The following is a 15935-nucleotide window of genomic DNA, read 5'->3' on the forward strand; positions in this document are numbered from 1 at the left end:
TCTATTTTAATTAATGTTTTAAAAATTAAATCCCAGAAAGATCTAGTTAAGGTAATTTAGAGAGTTGGTTTTTTTTTATTTCTTTTGTTTACAGTTTTTCAAGTAGCATTCCAGTCTCAGAGCTCATTCATTTCTCATGCCTTGCTCCTCAGAAATGAAGAGCATACACCCCCTGATAACTAATATTTTCTTTTGCCCGGCAGCATCCTCCTGCTCCCTTGGGCTTCCAGCTCAGTCAGAACTGGTCTCTGTTGGGGCTTTGGCACCCCGAGTCTTCTTTTGTACCCACCCAGGGTTTCTTCCCTGTGTCTCCCCCCCCCCCCCAGTTTTAAACTCACTAGGTGTCATTGCAGCCCACAGCATTTACAGCTCCAGCCAACATGAAGAGCAAAAACCAGGCTTGAGGACTGAAGCCAGATCTCCCACATGGCAGAGCACAGCATTACCCTGAGCCATCAGAATAGCGCTAGAACTATCCTGAAGTGCACTATAGTTGCCTGCTATTGATTTCAATAGAATTTATAAAGAGTTGTACCTAACACACATCACATTACACATCACATATTCATATTTAGTATTAATTTTATTTGGAGAAAGGTGAAAAGCTGTGCACTACTGATAACAGCTTTTTTATTACTTTGTACAACAGAAAAATGAGAACAAAAAAAAGTCACAATGAGGCAAAATGAAGCATTCTATGGTTCAGAAAACAAACTATGATAAATATAAGTGCTATGATAAACAAATTATGATTAAACTATATTAAGTTTTAGTTTCCAAAACACTGGTGTACATGTTAAATCTATACCTCAGGATCTGTACCTCAGGATACCAGAGCTTGGAAAAAAAATTATGTGGAGTTCCATACCATTTCATGCCTGAATAAATATTATCAAGATGACCTCAGGATCCGATGCTGCTTCTGAAAGCAAATTTTCTTCTGGGAAGATATTTCCATGCATTATATCAAAGTATGGACTCCTTTCTGGATTTTTTTTAATGAAAAATGTTTCTAAATAAGAAATATTCATTCTCAATATATTGTGGTGGTGCAGGAGCACTATGATAGTTATGATTTCAAGAGCAGATCTGTAATTAAATCTTCATAGTCACTTGCTCAGTGTTTTACCCCCCAAAAGCTATTTTTTATGAAATTTGGCAATCATGGTCTGAATTCCAATTCTTGTCAGGCTGCCAAATTTCAGAAAATTCAGTTCAGTAGTTTTTGAGGTAGACAAGTGTGAAAAATGACAATTTGTTTACTTTTGAAATTTTTTCAGACCTTTTTTGCTCTCCTCTAGCTCAAAAATGGCTTGGAATTTTAAAACCAAATTTTGCACTCCGTTAGAGGTTAACACAAAGCAGGTACCTTTGATTTTTTTGAATTTCTAAGTTTTGGGGGTTTTGAGAAATTTGGGTTTAAAAATCTATTCATGCACATGCACAGTTAAAAAAAAAGAATCCATGAAACAAGATTGGAAATATGTAATCCATGGAGTACACAAAATTTCCAAAGGCATTCTTTACATTATGTGCAAGCTTCCAAATTGTATTTATATGTACATGTGGCACATGAGGAGGCTGGGTTTGAGTATATGAGTGACTATGAGACTTTGTTTTTGTATGTATGTGAGAGAGAAAGAGAGAGAGAGAGAGAGGGAGGGATTGCTTTTGCATATGTGTGAGTGAGAGAAGATTAAGAGTTATGGGTATGTGAGGGAGGCTTTGTGTGTTTGTATGAGAGATACAGGCTAACTGAGTATGTGTGTATATGAAACTGAAGTGGTGTAGGTATATTTGAGAAATAGCTTGGCTTTGTATATGTGTTTGTGTTGGTAACAGCGATGCTGTCATGTGGGTGTATGTGTCAAATAGAGGATCTGTCTACGTGTGGGTTTCAGCAAGGGAGTGTGTTAGTGTCAGTGTGTAAGAGAAAGAGGCAGTGTTTGTTTGAGAAATGAAATATGTGCGTATGGCCTGGCAATTTCTGTCTGTTTCCCTTTTCATCAACTTACACACGTAAATTTACATTGCTAGTCAAATTACAACTATAAATTCTGCGGCATTTTAAAAATATGCCTCTTTTATGAACTCAGATCCAGGATCTGGCACCTTCTTGCTGCATCCAGTATAGTTAGCATATATGCCTGTTTTTGCAGTGTTACAGAACTTTGAAAGTTATGCTTGTAAGTTGGAAAAGTACACAGACAGAAACTGCATTGACATAAAGCATTCCCCAGCTCTTCCTGTAAAGAACACCTAAAAAACATAACATTTGCAAATGTCAGAATAATCTCATCATGAGTAATAGAACATTGACACATTTACTCACATTTTCACCTTGAATATTGATATCTAGTACAAGGAATTGCCATGGAGATCAATATGCAGTGTTTTTATATTGAAGTGGATTTTCAGTGTAATACAGAACTTAGGCCCTGATTTAACTAAGCCTTTTTCCCACAGACACAGAATGGGAGAAATGCATTAGTGAATCAGGACCTTTGTGTCCATGTTTCTATAGATACAATATTGCTATGAAGACCAATATGGATGCTAAACAAAACTAAAAAATTGATAATTCAGTTCAAAACCTTCGTTAGAGTAATTGTATGATTCTAACAAAGAAGTTAGGAAATACAGAATTATGGATGTCCCAGCATACTTTTGTCATTGCATCACAAATGGATCTCTATATCATGTCATAACTATGTGAAATATAGAAAGTTAAAATGATTGTTTATTTAGAAATATAGGGGGCAATATTCAGCTGCTGGCTGGTTTGCAAAGCTAGCCGGATGAACATATCTGTCTAACTTTGTCAAGGTATTCAGCGTGTTGTGTTGCAACTGAATATACCTAACTAACTTTGGGGGTTATTTTCTATCCGTATTGCATGCGAAAAGGGACTTTTCGTGTGCGATAGCAAGCGGGGGATGGAGTGAGGGTGGGGAGGGGAGGAGTCGGGGCGGTAAGGAGGCGGAAGCGGCGGTATGTTCGCTGGCGGCGATAAGGTAAGCCACATTATCGCCGCCAGTAGCACGCCCAATAGCGCCACCTTTCATGGTGGCGCTATTGGGTGCGAAAGCCGGCAGCGATAACACCGCGATGGTGCGGTCGCTGCCGGCTTTTGCAGGCCCGGCCCTGTTACCGCCAGGATTCACCATTCTCTGCGAGACTGGAAAATCCAGGCCTTTATCTAGGTAATCTTAGGACTACTTTACATCATGATCAAAGTTACCTAGCTAACTGAATATCAGAGTTAGTCGGATAACCTATTCAGTGAATTTAACTTCACCCCAAAAGACCTCCTGGAATGTCCCTGTGTTATCTGGCTAAATTTTATCCAGATAATGAGACATCTGACTAAAATGTAGCTGGATAAGCAGCTTGAAATATTCAAAAGTTGGCATTTAGATGGGTAACTCACAAGTTATCCAGCTAAATGCTGTTCAATATGGACCCCATAATACATACTGTATGTGACTACTACAAAATGCCAGTGATCAGACGTGTACAAATGTTTGTGACTGGTAGGAAGTGCATGCCATGATTACAGCAAAAACGTATTTTATTTATGTATTTATTCACTTTTTATATACCGATATTCGTAAAAGCTTCATATTGGTTTACATCGTAAGACATTAAAACCAAAGTATAAAACATAATATATAGGTAAAACATACTAAAATACAGGTTATGCAATGTAAAATAAATTTAAGTAATACAATTAGTAAAATTATCAAACTCTGACTGCCCGTAAACTAGTATTTAAATAAGTAAATAATTACAATAAACTAAAATTATAAAATTAAAAAATTAGGAGACTAATTTCACTGTGAAAATGCCTGTTCAAAAAGCCATGTCTTAAGTTTTTTTTGAACATGTGTGAATGTGATTCAAGTCTTATGTCAACTGGTAGTGAGTTCCATATTTTTGGACCTGCCAAAGACAGCACTCTGTCACAATGTGCAATTTCGGAGATGGAATGGATAGTAATGCCTTGCCAGAGGATCGGAGGTTTCGTTGAGGGGTATGAATATGTAAGGCGGCATTCAGCCATGTATGATCACAAATGAACTTAACAATAACAGAAGTTTGCATTTTAACAATATAGGGCGAATTTTAAAAGCCCTACTCACAGCAAATCTGGGAGATAAGTGTGTGAACGGGACACTGATTTTAAGAGGCCAGCAGCCATGCACGTATCTCCTGGTAAGCGCTTTGGAAAGGATTTCACAAAACAGGACAGGCCAGGGATGGGGTCTGGGCGAGCCGGAACAGTGCCATTAAGTCCGAATCACACACAAGCATGCGCCGGGATCTGACGATCATGTAAGTTGCTGCTGCTATGGACTGTGGGTAAATAGTAAACTTTAAAAATCTAGGGTAGTCAGCGGGGTTTTAGCGGTCGGGGCTAGTAGAGTAAAAGGAAGTTCCTGTACGTACCCGGATCAGTCCAGACAGTGGGTTGAGCCTCCTTTCCAGCAGGTGGAGACAGACTAAAACTTGCAGGATGCCCTATATCAGGACAGAGCCTATCCTCTAACCCAGCGGTTCTCAACCGGTGCGTCGCGACACACCAGTGTGTCGCCAAGCACCAGCAGGTGTGTCGCGTGGCTCCCGGTCCCTCCCGCTGCTCTTTCTTCCCTGCTGCCGTTGCTGCCGGGCTATCAGCACGTTCAAGCCCAGCGGGAACGGCAGCAGTGCAAAAAAAAAACCAACTGTGGCATCCGCGGCTGGCCTTTTCTTCTTCCCGCGCCTGCATTCCACCCCCGGACCCGGAACAGGAAGTGATACGCGGTGCGCGGGAAGAAGAAAGGCCGTGCCGCGGGAATTCTTTCTTCTTGGCCGCCGGCGGCCGAAGAGTGAAGAGGACTGTGCGCCGCCGCCGGAGGTCGAAGAATGGAGAGGCCCGTGCGCTGCCGCCGCCGAAGAATGGAGAGGCCCGTGCGCTGCCGCCAGAGGCCGAAGAGTGAAGAGGACTGTGCGCCGCCGCCGGCGGCCGAAGAATGGAGAGACCCGTGCACCGCCGGCGGGACTGAAGTCAAGAATGAAAAGACCTGTGCGCCGCTGCTGGAGGCTAAGCCGGAGGGACTGAAGAGCGGAGATTCCCTGCGCACCCCCGGAAGTCAGGTCAGCGGCAGCTGATAAGCGGAGGCCAGGCTTATTGGGGAAAACAATGAGAAGAAACTCCGTGTGTGGTAGAATGTGTGCCTGGGTGCAACTTTGTGTGTGTGGTAGAATGGGTGTGTGTGTGTGTGTGGTAGAATGGGTGTGTGTGTGTGGTAGAATGGGTGTGAGAGTGCAACTTTGTGTGTGTGGTAGAATGGGTGTGTGTGTGTGTGGTAGAATGGGTGTGAGAGTGCAACTTTGTGTGTGTGGTAGAATGGGTGCCTGAGTGGCAGCTTTGTGTGTGTGTATGGTAGAATGGGTGCCTGGGTGCATGAGTGAGAGCTTGTGTGTGTGTGGTACAATGGGTGCATGAGTGGCAGCTTTGTGGGTTGTGGTAGAATGGGTGCCTGGGTGCGTGAGTGGCAGTTTTTTGTGTGTGTGGTAGAATGGGTGCCTGGGTGCATGAGTGGCAGTTTTTTGTGTGTGAGGTAGAATTGGTGCCTGGGTGTGTGAGTGGCAGCTTTGTGGGTTGTGGTAGAATGGGAGCAAGAACATTTGTATGTGATTGAGAGAGAGACTGGTCAGAGGTGATCTGTTTCTATGAGAGAGAGACAGACTGGTCAGGAAGATGACTGGTGTGTGTGTGTGTGTGTGAGAGAGACAGACTGGTCAGTGAGGTGACTGGTGTGAGTGTGAGGAAGAGATACTAGTTAGGGAGATACTGGTCTGTGTGAGACAGAGACTGGTTGTGACTGGTTGTGGGCCCTAAGGAAGAGGACTGTGAGGACAGAGCTTCAGCAGCCACTGCTGCTTCTGGTGAGTGCTATTGGTCTGCAAGGGAAAGGAGTAGGAGAGTTGCTGGAGAGGGTAAGTAAAGGCGGCTTTTTAAGTTTATTTTTCTTGATTGCCATTTTAATTATTGGGTATTATGTGATGTGTCTGCTGTTTTGAAATATTTTATTGATATTTGGACAATTTTTAATAATTTTTATGAGTTTTTAATTGTTGGATGTTATTCTGTTCATCAGTTGTTTTGTAACATTTATTAGTATAGTATTACAATTATTTCTAAGTAGGTATCTATCTATAGCAGCTTGGCTTACTCTGTTTTCCTAATAGGAGGTGTATTAGTGTTTAGGGCCTGGTTAAATATTTGTAGTGGTAAATTACTCTCTTTTCATAAGGAGGGGTATTGTGCCTGCCAGTAAAGAGAGTTTGTTTTGCTTTTACTGAGATGTCATCAGAACCAGAATATATTTTTTAGATGGCGAGTTGTACAGGGTAATGCCCTAGATCTGCTTTGCACCCATTTTTGGGGGTGGAGGGGATTCCTGAGGATGCAGAATGTATATTTACATTTTGCCCCTTGACGGTCACATGTTCAGTGTGTCACGCATATGAGAACCATCTGTCAGGTGTGTCCCGGCCGAAAAAAGGTTGAGAACCACTGCTCTAACCCTTCAGTATTCGTCTGTCTCCAGCAGGTGCAGCATCTCCCCTTCGGTTCTCTGCTGTAGGCTAGTCAGCCTCTTCTTTCTCTTTAGGCTCAAGCAAGTACTTCTTTTGGTTCTTGTTTTAAAAAAAAAAAAAAAAAAAAAGGATCTCTGAAGGAAATTTCTGCCTTCTTTAGTGCTTTTCTGTTTTTTGTGTGGGAGACATCCGTCTCCCAGCTCTTGCCCGGCTCAGGGGGGCTTGTCCCCTTTTGCAGGAGGGGGTTCCCTGCATAGTCCTGAGTTCGTGGACACTTCCAGGTGTGGGGACCGACACTTTCTGGGCCTCGTTCCCCCTCTGGCTGCCGAGAGAGTTTTGAACCGCTGCTGCGCTCAGTAAAAAAAAGGAGTTAAAAGGTGTTAAACTTTCAATAAGTTGCAGGTACTCACCTACCTCTAACTTATTTGCAGCAGTTGACCAGCTTTTTATTTTTTTCTGGTCAGAGTAGGGCTAGAACCGGCAGTCAGAGAAGCAGAAGGCAGCAGGTTTCCCGCCTGCTCTCTCCTGCTGTGCAGGCTGTCAATCAAGCTTTTTTTCAACTTTTTTTTCTTCAGCCGAGGTTTAGCTATGTCCCGGCTGACAGCCTGTCTTTCTTGTGGGCTGTCTTCTTCGCGTTTTTCGCGTCAGGGCCTCTGCACTGCTTGCCTGCCGGGTGGGAAAGGTCCCTCCTCGGCAGGACAAGCAAATTTAGCCCAGGGTTCCACTCCTCCCGGCATGGCTAGGCCTTTCCCGGGTCGGCAGAGCCCAGGAACAGCCGCCATCTTGGATTTTTCATCGGGGCCGATTTCAGTGCTCCCTGGGGCAGGGGGGGCCGGATTTTTTTGATTTAACCCCCGATTTGGCCCCCGCGTGTCCCCAGGAGGAGGGTCCTGACCTTCCCTCGCCCCCCCTCCCTCCCCCCCCCTGGCAAATCCAGGGTCCCTTTTTCCGCGGATTTCGTCCTCTTCATGCACAATCTTATCTAGCTAGCCTGCATGAGCTGGATGAAAGCCCCCCCCTTGCCCCCCCCCCCCGCCAAAAATCCCTCGTTCAGCGCCGTTGACCACTGGACCGGCCACGGAGCCTCAGGGACCAGTTCGGGTGCGGGTGGTCCCGGGGGTGCCCCCCCACCCCGGTGTCTCCCGGGTCCTCAGACCCCGCTGCTTCCTCGGATTCGGCGGATGCCCCCCCCTAGAGGGGGATGACCCCAGAGCCCTTCGTCTTTTTTCTAAGGAGGAGTTAGAGCCCCTCCTCCCTTTTGTTTTGGAGGAGCTGGGTCTGGAAAGTTCCTCCGTGGATAATCTCATGGCCTCACTCCCTAAGGATATGAACCCGGTTTTGGAAGGGCTCCGGGCTCCGGCCTTTCCCTTCCACCCCATGCTTAAGCTCCTTATCCTGTGGGAATGGGAGGCTTTTGAGGGTGCGCTCCGGGTGGGGCGTGCGATGGATAAGCTCTATCCCCTCCCGGAAGAAGGCTTGGAGCTGTTGCAATATCCATCGGTGGATTCTTATGTTTCTGCAGTGGCCAAGCACACCACGATTCCGGTGGAAGGTTCCACGGCCTTGAAGGATTCACAAGATCGTAAGCTGAAGGCTCACCTGAAGCGCATCTTTGATGTCCTAGCCCTCGGGGTTCGGGCGTCTTGCTGTAGCAGTCTCATGATGCGGGCGGGCCTCCAGTGGGTCCAACAGTTACTCTGCACCCGGGAGCTTCCGCCAGGTGAGGCAGAATAAGCTGAACGTCTGGAGGCGGTAATCGCTTACGTGTCAGACGCCCTCTACGATTTGGTCCGTGTGCAGGCGAAGACGATGGTTTCGGCAGTGGCTGCCCAGAGGCTCCTTTGGCTACGCCACTGGTTGGCTGATCAGTCCTCGAAGACCCGGCTGGGCACGCTTCCCTTCAAAGGTAAGATGCTCTTTGGCGAGGACCTCAACAAGCTTATGGACTCCTTGGCTGACAACAAGGTCCATAAGCTTCCAGAGGACCGCCCTAAGTCTTCTCGGTCCTTCGCGGCCTCTCGCTTTCGCTTCAGGGGTCAGCGTCGCTCCGCTTCTCGTGGGCGGGGCGGTGCTGCGAGGGGGGTCTTCTCGTGCGCAGTCCTGGTCGCAGTCCTTTCGTGAGGGCCAGCCCATGCGTACCACCGCTAAACCTGCCACGCAATGAAGTTCAGCCGACCCATTCCTCGGTCCCTTACCTCGGCGGACGCCTCTCCCTGTTTTTCGAGGAATGGGTCAAAATCACGTCGGAACAGTGAGTCCTCGACATTATCAGAGACGGGTACGCTTTTGACCTTGTCAGGGAACTTCCAGATCTCTTTCTGTTCTCCCCTTGTGGCCGGGCCAAGAGGGACGCAGTGGTCCAGACTCACTCCAAGCTTCTGGATCTGGGGGCAGTGGTCCCAGTCCCAAAAGGGGAAATTGGCGCCGGCCAGTATTCTATTTACTTCACCGTGCCAAAAAAGGACGGGTCCTTCCGCCCAATCCTGGACCTCAAGAGGGTCAATCGAGCCCTCAAGATCTCCCACTTCCGCATGGAAACCCTACAGGTGGTCATTGCGGCAGTCCGTCCCGGAAAGTTCTTTGCTTCCCTCGATCTTGCAGAAGCATTTTTTCATATTCCCATCCACCGTGACTACCAGAAGTATCTCCGATTCCTCATTCTCAACCAGGACTTCCAGTTTCGAGCTCTCCCCTTCGGCCTCGCAACCGCTCCTCGCACCTTCACGAAGGTCATGGTAGTAGTGGCAGCGGCCTTGCGCCGGGAGGGGATTCTCGTCCATCCCTATCTGGACGATTGGCTCATCAGGGCCAAGTCAGAGACCTCTTTCCGGCAGGCGGTGGATCACGTCTTGTAGCTCCTTGCCTCTCTCGGGTGGATAGTGAACTTTTCCAAGAGCAAGCTTCAGCCCTCCCAGGAGTTGGAATTTCTGGGAGCACACTTTGACACCCGAGTAGGCAAGGTATTCTTACCTCGGGCGCGAGCCCTCAAGCTGATCGATCAGGTCCAGAATCTGATTGCGCTATCTTCCCCGACAGCCTGGGATTATCTCCAAGTCCTGGGCTCCATGGCTTCTACCATCGATCTGGTCCCCTGGGCCTTTGCTCATATGCGTCTGTTACAGAAAGCTTTGCTGTCTCGTTGGCAGTGTCGGAGCAGTTCCACGTAGTCCTTCCGTTCTTGGAGTCTACTGCCGACGAATTACAGTGGTGGCTGTCTCTTCCTCATCTCCTGCAAGGGATGCCTCTTCAAGCTCCACAGTGGACGATAGTAACCACGGACACCAGCCTGTTGCGCTGGGGTGCGGTCTGCCTTTCTCAGTCCACCCAGGGGACATGGTCCCAGACTCAGTCGCGCTGGGAACTTTGGCGGTCTGTCTGGCCCTTCAGGAGTTCCTTCCCCTGATCCGCGGCAAGGCGGTTCGAGTCCTGTCCGACAACTCCCCCACAGTCGCCTATATCAATCGCCAAGGGGGCACTCGCAGTCCCCTGGTAGCCTTAGAAGCCAGCCGTCTCCTCGCTTGGGCGGAGCGTCACCTACAATGCCTTGCGGCTTCTCACATCGCCGGAAAAGACAATGTTCAAGCCGACTTCCTCAGCCGGCAGTCGCTTGATCCGGGAGAGTGGGAGCTCTCGGACGCGGCCATGGCTCTGATAGTGGACAGGTGGGGTCCTCCTCACCTCAACCTCATGGCGACTCTGCGCAATGCCAAGGCCAATCGGTTCTTCAGCCGCTGGAGGGAGCACGGCGCAGAGGGCGTGGATGCTCTGGCTCTACCTTGGCCAGCAGACGTCCTTCTGTACGTGTTTCCCCCGTGGCCACTGGTGGGGAAAGTTCTCAGGAGAATCGAGCTCCACCGGGGACTGGTAATTCTTGTCGCTCCTGAATGGCCGCGAAGGCCGTGGTTCGCGGATCTCATCAATCTAGTGGTGGACGGGCCCCTGCGCCTCGGTCATCTCCCTCGTTTCCTCCGGCAGGGGCCTGTATTTTTCGACCAGGCCGATCGCTTCTGTCTTGTGGCCTGGCTTTTGAACGGCGTCGCCTGAGGTGCAAAGGTTATAGGGAGGAGGTCATCTCCACCCTGCTGCGAGCCCGGAAGCAGTCGACTTCTCTGGCCTATGTGCGCATCTGGAAAGTTTTTGAGTCCGCGTGTACGGAGGCGGGTGTCCCTGCGCGCTCCGCCTCGATTCCTTTGATTCTTTCTTTTCTTCAGAATGGTCTCTCTAAGGGTCTCTCCTTCAGTTCTCTACGCGTTCAAGTCTCGGCGCTTGGCTCTCTCCTGGGTCGGGTGGACGGTCATGCCTTAGCAGCTCACCCTGACGTGATTTATTTCCTGAGGGGCCCTGGTCCTTCGTGCTCTCTGTGCGGCTCCCTTCAAGCCTCTTCGCCACGCTACGCTCAAGGATCTTACTCTAAAGACTGTCTTTCTGGTCTCTATTTCCTCTGCTCGCCGTATTTCCGAGCTTCAGGTGCTGTCTTGTCGGGAGCCCTTCTTGCGTTTCTCTGATTCCAGGGTTTCTCTCAGGACGGTTCCTTCCTTCTTGCCTAAGGTTGTCTCTGCTTTTCATGTCAACCAGTCGGTCGAGCTCCCAGCGTTCTCTCCGGAGGAGATTGCGGGTACGGCGGGTGGCAACCTTCGTCGGCTAGATGTGAAACGAGTCTTGCTTCGCTATCTCCAGGTCACCAATGACTTCCGGGTATCGGACCATCTCTTCGTCCTTTGGAGTGGTCCCAACTGCGGTAAGCAGGCTTCTAAGACCACGATTGCGCGGTGGTTGAAGGAAGCCATTTCCTTGGCGTATCTTTGTCAAGGTTGTCTGCTTCCTGAGGGTCTGAAGGCCCATTCTCTGCGTTCTCAGGCTACTTCGTGGGCGGAGACTCAATCTGTCTCCCCGCAGGAGATTTGCAGGGCCGCCACTTGGACGTCTCTGCACACTTTTGCTCGGCACCACTGTCTGGATGTACTCGCTCCGGTGTTCGGTTCCTTTGGGCGGCAAGTGCTTCGAGCGGGACTGTCTCGGTCCCACCCAGGTTAGGGAAGTTTGGTTCATCCCTCTGTCTGGACTGATCCGGGTACGTACAGGAAAGGAAAATTAATTCTTACCTGTTAATTTTCGTTCCTGTAGTACCACGGATCAGTCCAGACGCCCTTCCCTGTCTGTCTTCTGTCCTCTCGAAGCTTGTTTTCTTGCAGGTCTGCAGATTTTCATATTTTCCTTGGTGCAAGATTACTGAGCATTTACACTGGAAGCCTTGGTGGTTATTTTATACCAAGTTTATGCAAGAGCGTATAGGTATACCATGCTTCTACATTAATCTATTGTTGCTCCGTTGAGCTTTTTGGTTACTTGCTTGATCTTATTCTTGGGTTTATTGTTTTATGCTTTGACATACGTTATACTGAAGGGTTAGAGGATAGGCTCTGTCCTGATATAGGGCATCCTGCAAGTTTTAGTCTGTCTCCACCTGCTTGAAAGGAGGCTCAACCCACTGTCTGGACTGATCCGTGGTACTACAGGAACGAAAATTAACAGGTAAGAACTAATTTTCCTGCAGCTTAGGTAGGGGTTTTATGAAATCCGCTCCTTTACAGGGGAGAATTGGTAGGGAACAGGGAAATAGGCCCTAATGTGTCGCCGTGCGCATCTACTAAAATCCCCCCACTTACACGCACGAGACAGCGTTTGCATATACATGCATATATCGATATAAAATAGTGCGCATGGGTAACAGAATTTATAACATGTGTGCATAGACACGCACATGTTACAAAATCTATGCGTCCATGTGTGTGTGCCGGCAAACACACAACTCTTAAAATCTACCTTTATGTGAATTCTGAACATTCCTACTAAATCAGAAGATTCCAGGGCCTTGGCTGATACAATCAAGAATGTATGTACAAATACATGGAATTCATCTAAACTGCATATATCTATAAAACATGTATGAGTAGAAATAATTTAACAGCATTATAAATTTCCAGTTTACGAATATATGATCTGTGTACAAATATATGACACTGTATTTTACATAATAGTGGAAGGATATCATTAAAACATTTGTGATGCAATGACAGTATGAAAAGTTTTTCTCTTCTGGGTACCAAAGTTCTAACCTGTTTTTCACAATTATGACTTGATGTCATAGACATCATGTTTGGTATAATGACAGTGCAAAAAGATATTGACTTAAGATTGCTAGGAAAATAATAACTGAATTTCTTTGATTTTGTACGTCTATTAAAACCATGTTTCTCTAACAAAGTTTTTGAATTGATTTTTTCCAACTTAAAAAAAAATTGAACGTTCTGAGATTCTTTACAAATTATATGATCAGTAGCATTACACACAGATTACTGAAGGCTTGCCTTGTGCAAAAATATAATAAAGTTTTTTATTTGAGTCTGTAGGTTATGGTACATTTAAAGGCCCAAAAAAGAAAGATATTGGAGAACATGATCTTCCTAGACCTCACAGGCCTCTTCTTCAGATGAGAAGATGAGACCTATGAGATTTTGAAAGCTCATGTTCTAGAGCATCATTTTTGCTAATCCAATAAAAGATATCACACACAGCAAAGATTCAAGTTTTCCTCAGGACCAATATACAGGTCACTTGACAACTATGTAGAAATTTCTCTGCCACAACTAAGAGCCCATTAAATATTGATTCAATATTTTTATTTTTACTAAGTTATTTATGTGAAGTGAATATCTGCCATCATTAACTATCTGTTTATAACAGGGCTTCACAAACCTGTCCTGGGGATCCTACAGCCTCCGTTGCATATAATGAATTTCTGTGGTATGCAAATTTATCTCATGCATATTCCTTGTGGATATCCTGCAAACTCCACTGGCTGTGGGGTCCTCAGGACAGATTTGGGAAGCCCTGATTTATAACATTTGATTTAAAATACTAGAAACAAAGTGCATTTATTTTATATTTCTTTGATACATTTTATGAGAAAATTAGATAATGTTAAGTAATTCAGTGACAAATTGTTTTCAAATACACCCCAAAAAAAGTATAACACATATAGTCAGATCTTAACTTTTAAAGAAGTTTCAAAATTCTGACATGCAACAAAAAAACAACCTACAGAGTACACTATATGAAAATTGCTTGAAGCCCAAATATGCTGTTAAAACAATTGCAGTATTTTACAGGGGTAGAAAATCATTCAAAGAGATTATATTACATAAGAAATGTGTTCCATGCACAAGTCTTTAAAGTCATAATTTTGTAATCGTGTGTCTAAAACAAATTAATATTGTTGAAATTAATGAACTGAGAAATTGAAGTTCATATCACTACATGAACAAATATATTAATATCTATAATACATAAATTAATGAGAAATATTTTGAAAAAAGTTAAACAGCACTAAATTTAGTGACAGTGTAGACCATAAAAATAACTTAAAGCAGAACAGCAGTAATGGCATATCAGTATTTAAATGCTGAAAATGCTTTCCTTGTTGTATGACAGTCTGTCTTCAAGGTTCCAAGATAGCCGCATTCTACTTGCTTTTGATCTTAGTCTTTGATTCATTAAACCTACTATTGTGATAACATGCAAATGCTACTACCTGAATTCAGGTTTTCTATTTAGGCCTGAAGTCTAGGAGAAGCTAGGGTTAGTGAGATTTTCATTTAAAGAACTTAAGAAGCATTTGGTCCCCGACTGGTGAGTGAGCTGGCCCTGTCTGACATTACCAGAAGTGACCATGTTGTTTCTCAGCTGTCAGCACAGCCATCCTCTAGGGAATTTGGCCCACTATTTGCCATTAACAAAACGCTAAGAGAAATATCACACATGTAGGAGGCAGGATGCTTTGCACAAAAATTGTCAGAGTCCTCTTCTTTCTCAAAGTGAAATCTTTGTTCAATGTCTTATTAGGAAAGCACTTTCCTGTTGTCTTTCCAGCTATACATCACATCAAATAGATGAAAACAATAGTCGTTGATTTAAAATAGTAAGGGGATGACCTAATTATCTGTGTAATACTTAAGACTATGATAGGTTATAAGAAACAAAATGAAAGTCATTTCATTGATCATAGATCGCTAATGATTTGTTTCTCTTTTTTCAGCTATGTCCGGACTTGTAGTCCCACCAATGTAAGGTCTCTTTTGTTTACCTACTGTAACATGAAGCTTTGAAAGATGGGATTCAGGGGACAGGTTTAGTATATTAAGACATGCTGATGGAAAAAAATACCTTCAAACAAAATCAGCAGTAAATTTAAATGCTACAAAAAAGACTTTGTTTAAAGATTTTATTTGAACTATTGCAAATCAACATGCAAACAACCTACTTCTTCATGAACAATTCCATTTTATTGACTGAACTTTTATCATATTTTCACATTTCTCAGTCTTGAAGAATACAGAAAAAGTGACACTTATTTTGTATAAAGTTTCTGATTACGTCTTGGCTATGTCTAGTACTTGCTATGTGTTGGGAGAAACTTTGTGGATGCACCATTTCAATTATCATGAAACACTGATGAAAAATGCCTCAGAACATTTTTCTGTACTCATAATTAGATTCACAATGGTTGTGTATCTCTATAATGTGAATTTTTTTTTGTGGTGAAAAAGGGGCCAAGGAGGTATGAGCCATCAAACTGGAAAAAAAAAAAAGGATAAATATATGAATTAGTTAAATTGGGGAGTCAGGGAGGGTGGGGTTATAATTGCTTAACTTCATCTTAATGAAATGAAACTTTGTAACTTATTGTAGTTAGAAATTGTAACTTTGATATTGAATTCTCTTGCCTTCAACAAGCACACTGACAGAGAAAAAATGCTACTGTCTGTTGGTTAAAATATACTTCCACTGCTAGAGCTTCCTGTTAAGCAAGTGTGATCTGCAACATTTTTTCAACTTATTGCTAGCACTGTATACTATTGCATTCTTAGGCTACTGTGAAGTCTATGTTTCTTGTACCGGAAAATTGTCCTTTTGACTTCTAGATCCTTCTTCCCTAATGTGTTTTTTGTATGTGGTTATAAAATTGTAGACTTTTGTGATTTTGCCAAAGTTGTAGCTAAATATTTATACACTTGTCTTGAATTTTTTTCAGACCCATTTAAATATATTCAGAAAAGCACATTTTATTCCCTATTAGATTTATAAGGAATAAAATAGTCTTATTCATTGCAATACTATACTTTATTTCACAGCAACAATCTGCAGTCACCAAGGAAATTTATTTTGTAACATATCAATTATAAATATTGTATTTATCTTTGAAATTTTGTATATTGCTTTCCATCATTTTCTTTTGTTCTTTATGTATGGGTTTCTGTCATGACCTGGTATTGTAATGCTAAGGAAAGCAT

General features: G+C 44.7%; 1 protein-coding gene across 5 annotated transcripts in view; it reads left to right on the forward strand.

The window, feature by feature from the left end:
* The window catches only part of LOC115095816 (transcription factor COE3), a 343530-nt gene extending 328273 nt beyond the window's left edge, over positions 1-15257 (forward strand). For 3 of the 5 annotated variants that reach the window (XM_029610002.1, XM_029610004.1, XM_029610005.1), the window contains one exon: positions 14681-15257. In XM_029610002.1, coding sequence (XP_029465862.1) covers positions 14681-14712 — 32 coding nt within the window. In that variant the 3' untranslated portion in view covers positions 14713-15257. Of the gene's footprint in view, positions 1-1280; positions 1366-14680 lie in introns of all 5 variants that reach the window. The other 2 variants (XM_029610001.1, XM_029610003.1) reach the window with 1 other exon arrangement.
* The last annotated feature ends 678 nt before the right edge of the window (positions 15258-15935 follow it).

Source organism: Rhinatrema bivittatum, chromosome 7 (genome assembly GCF_901001135.1).
Source record: "Rhinatrema bivittatum chromosome 7, aRhiBiv1.1, whole genome shotgun sequence".
Lineage (NCBI taxonomy): Eukaryota > Metazoa > Chordata > Amphibia > Gymnophiona > Rhinatrematidae > Rhinatrema > Rhinatrema bivittatum.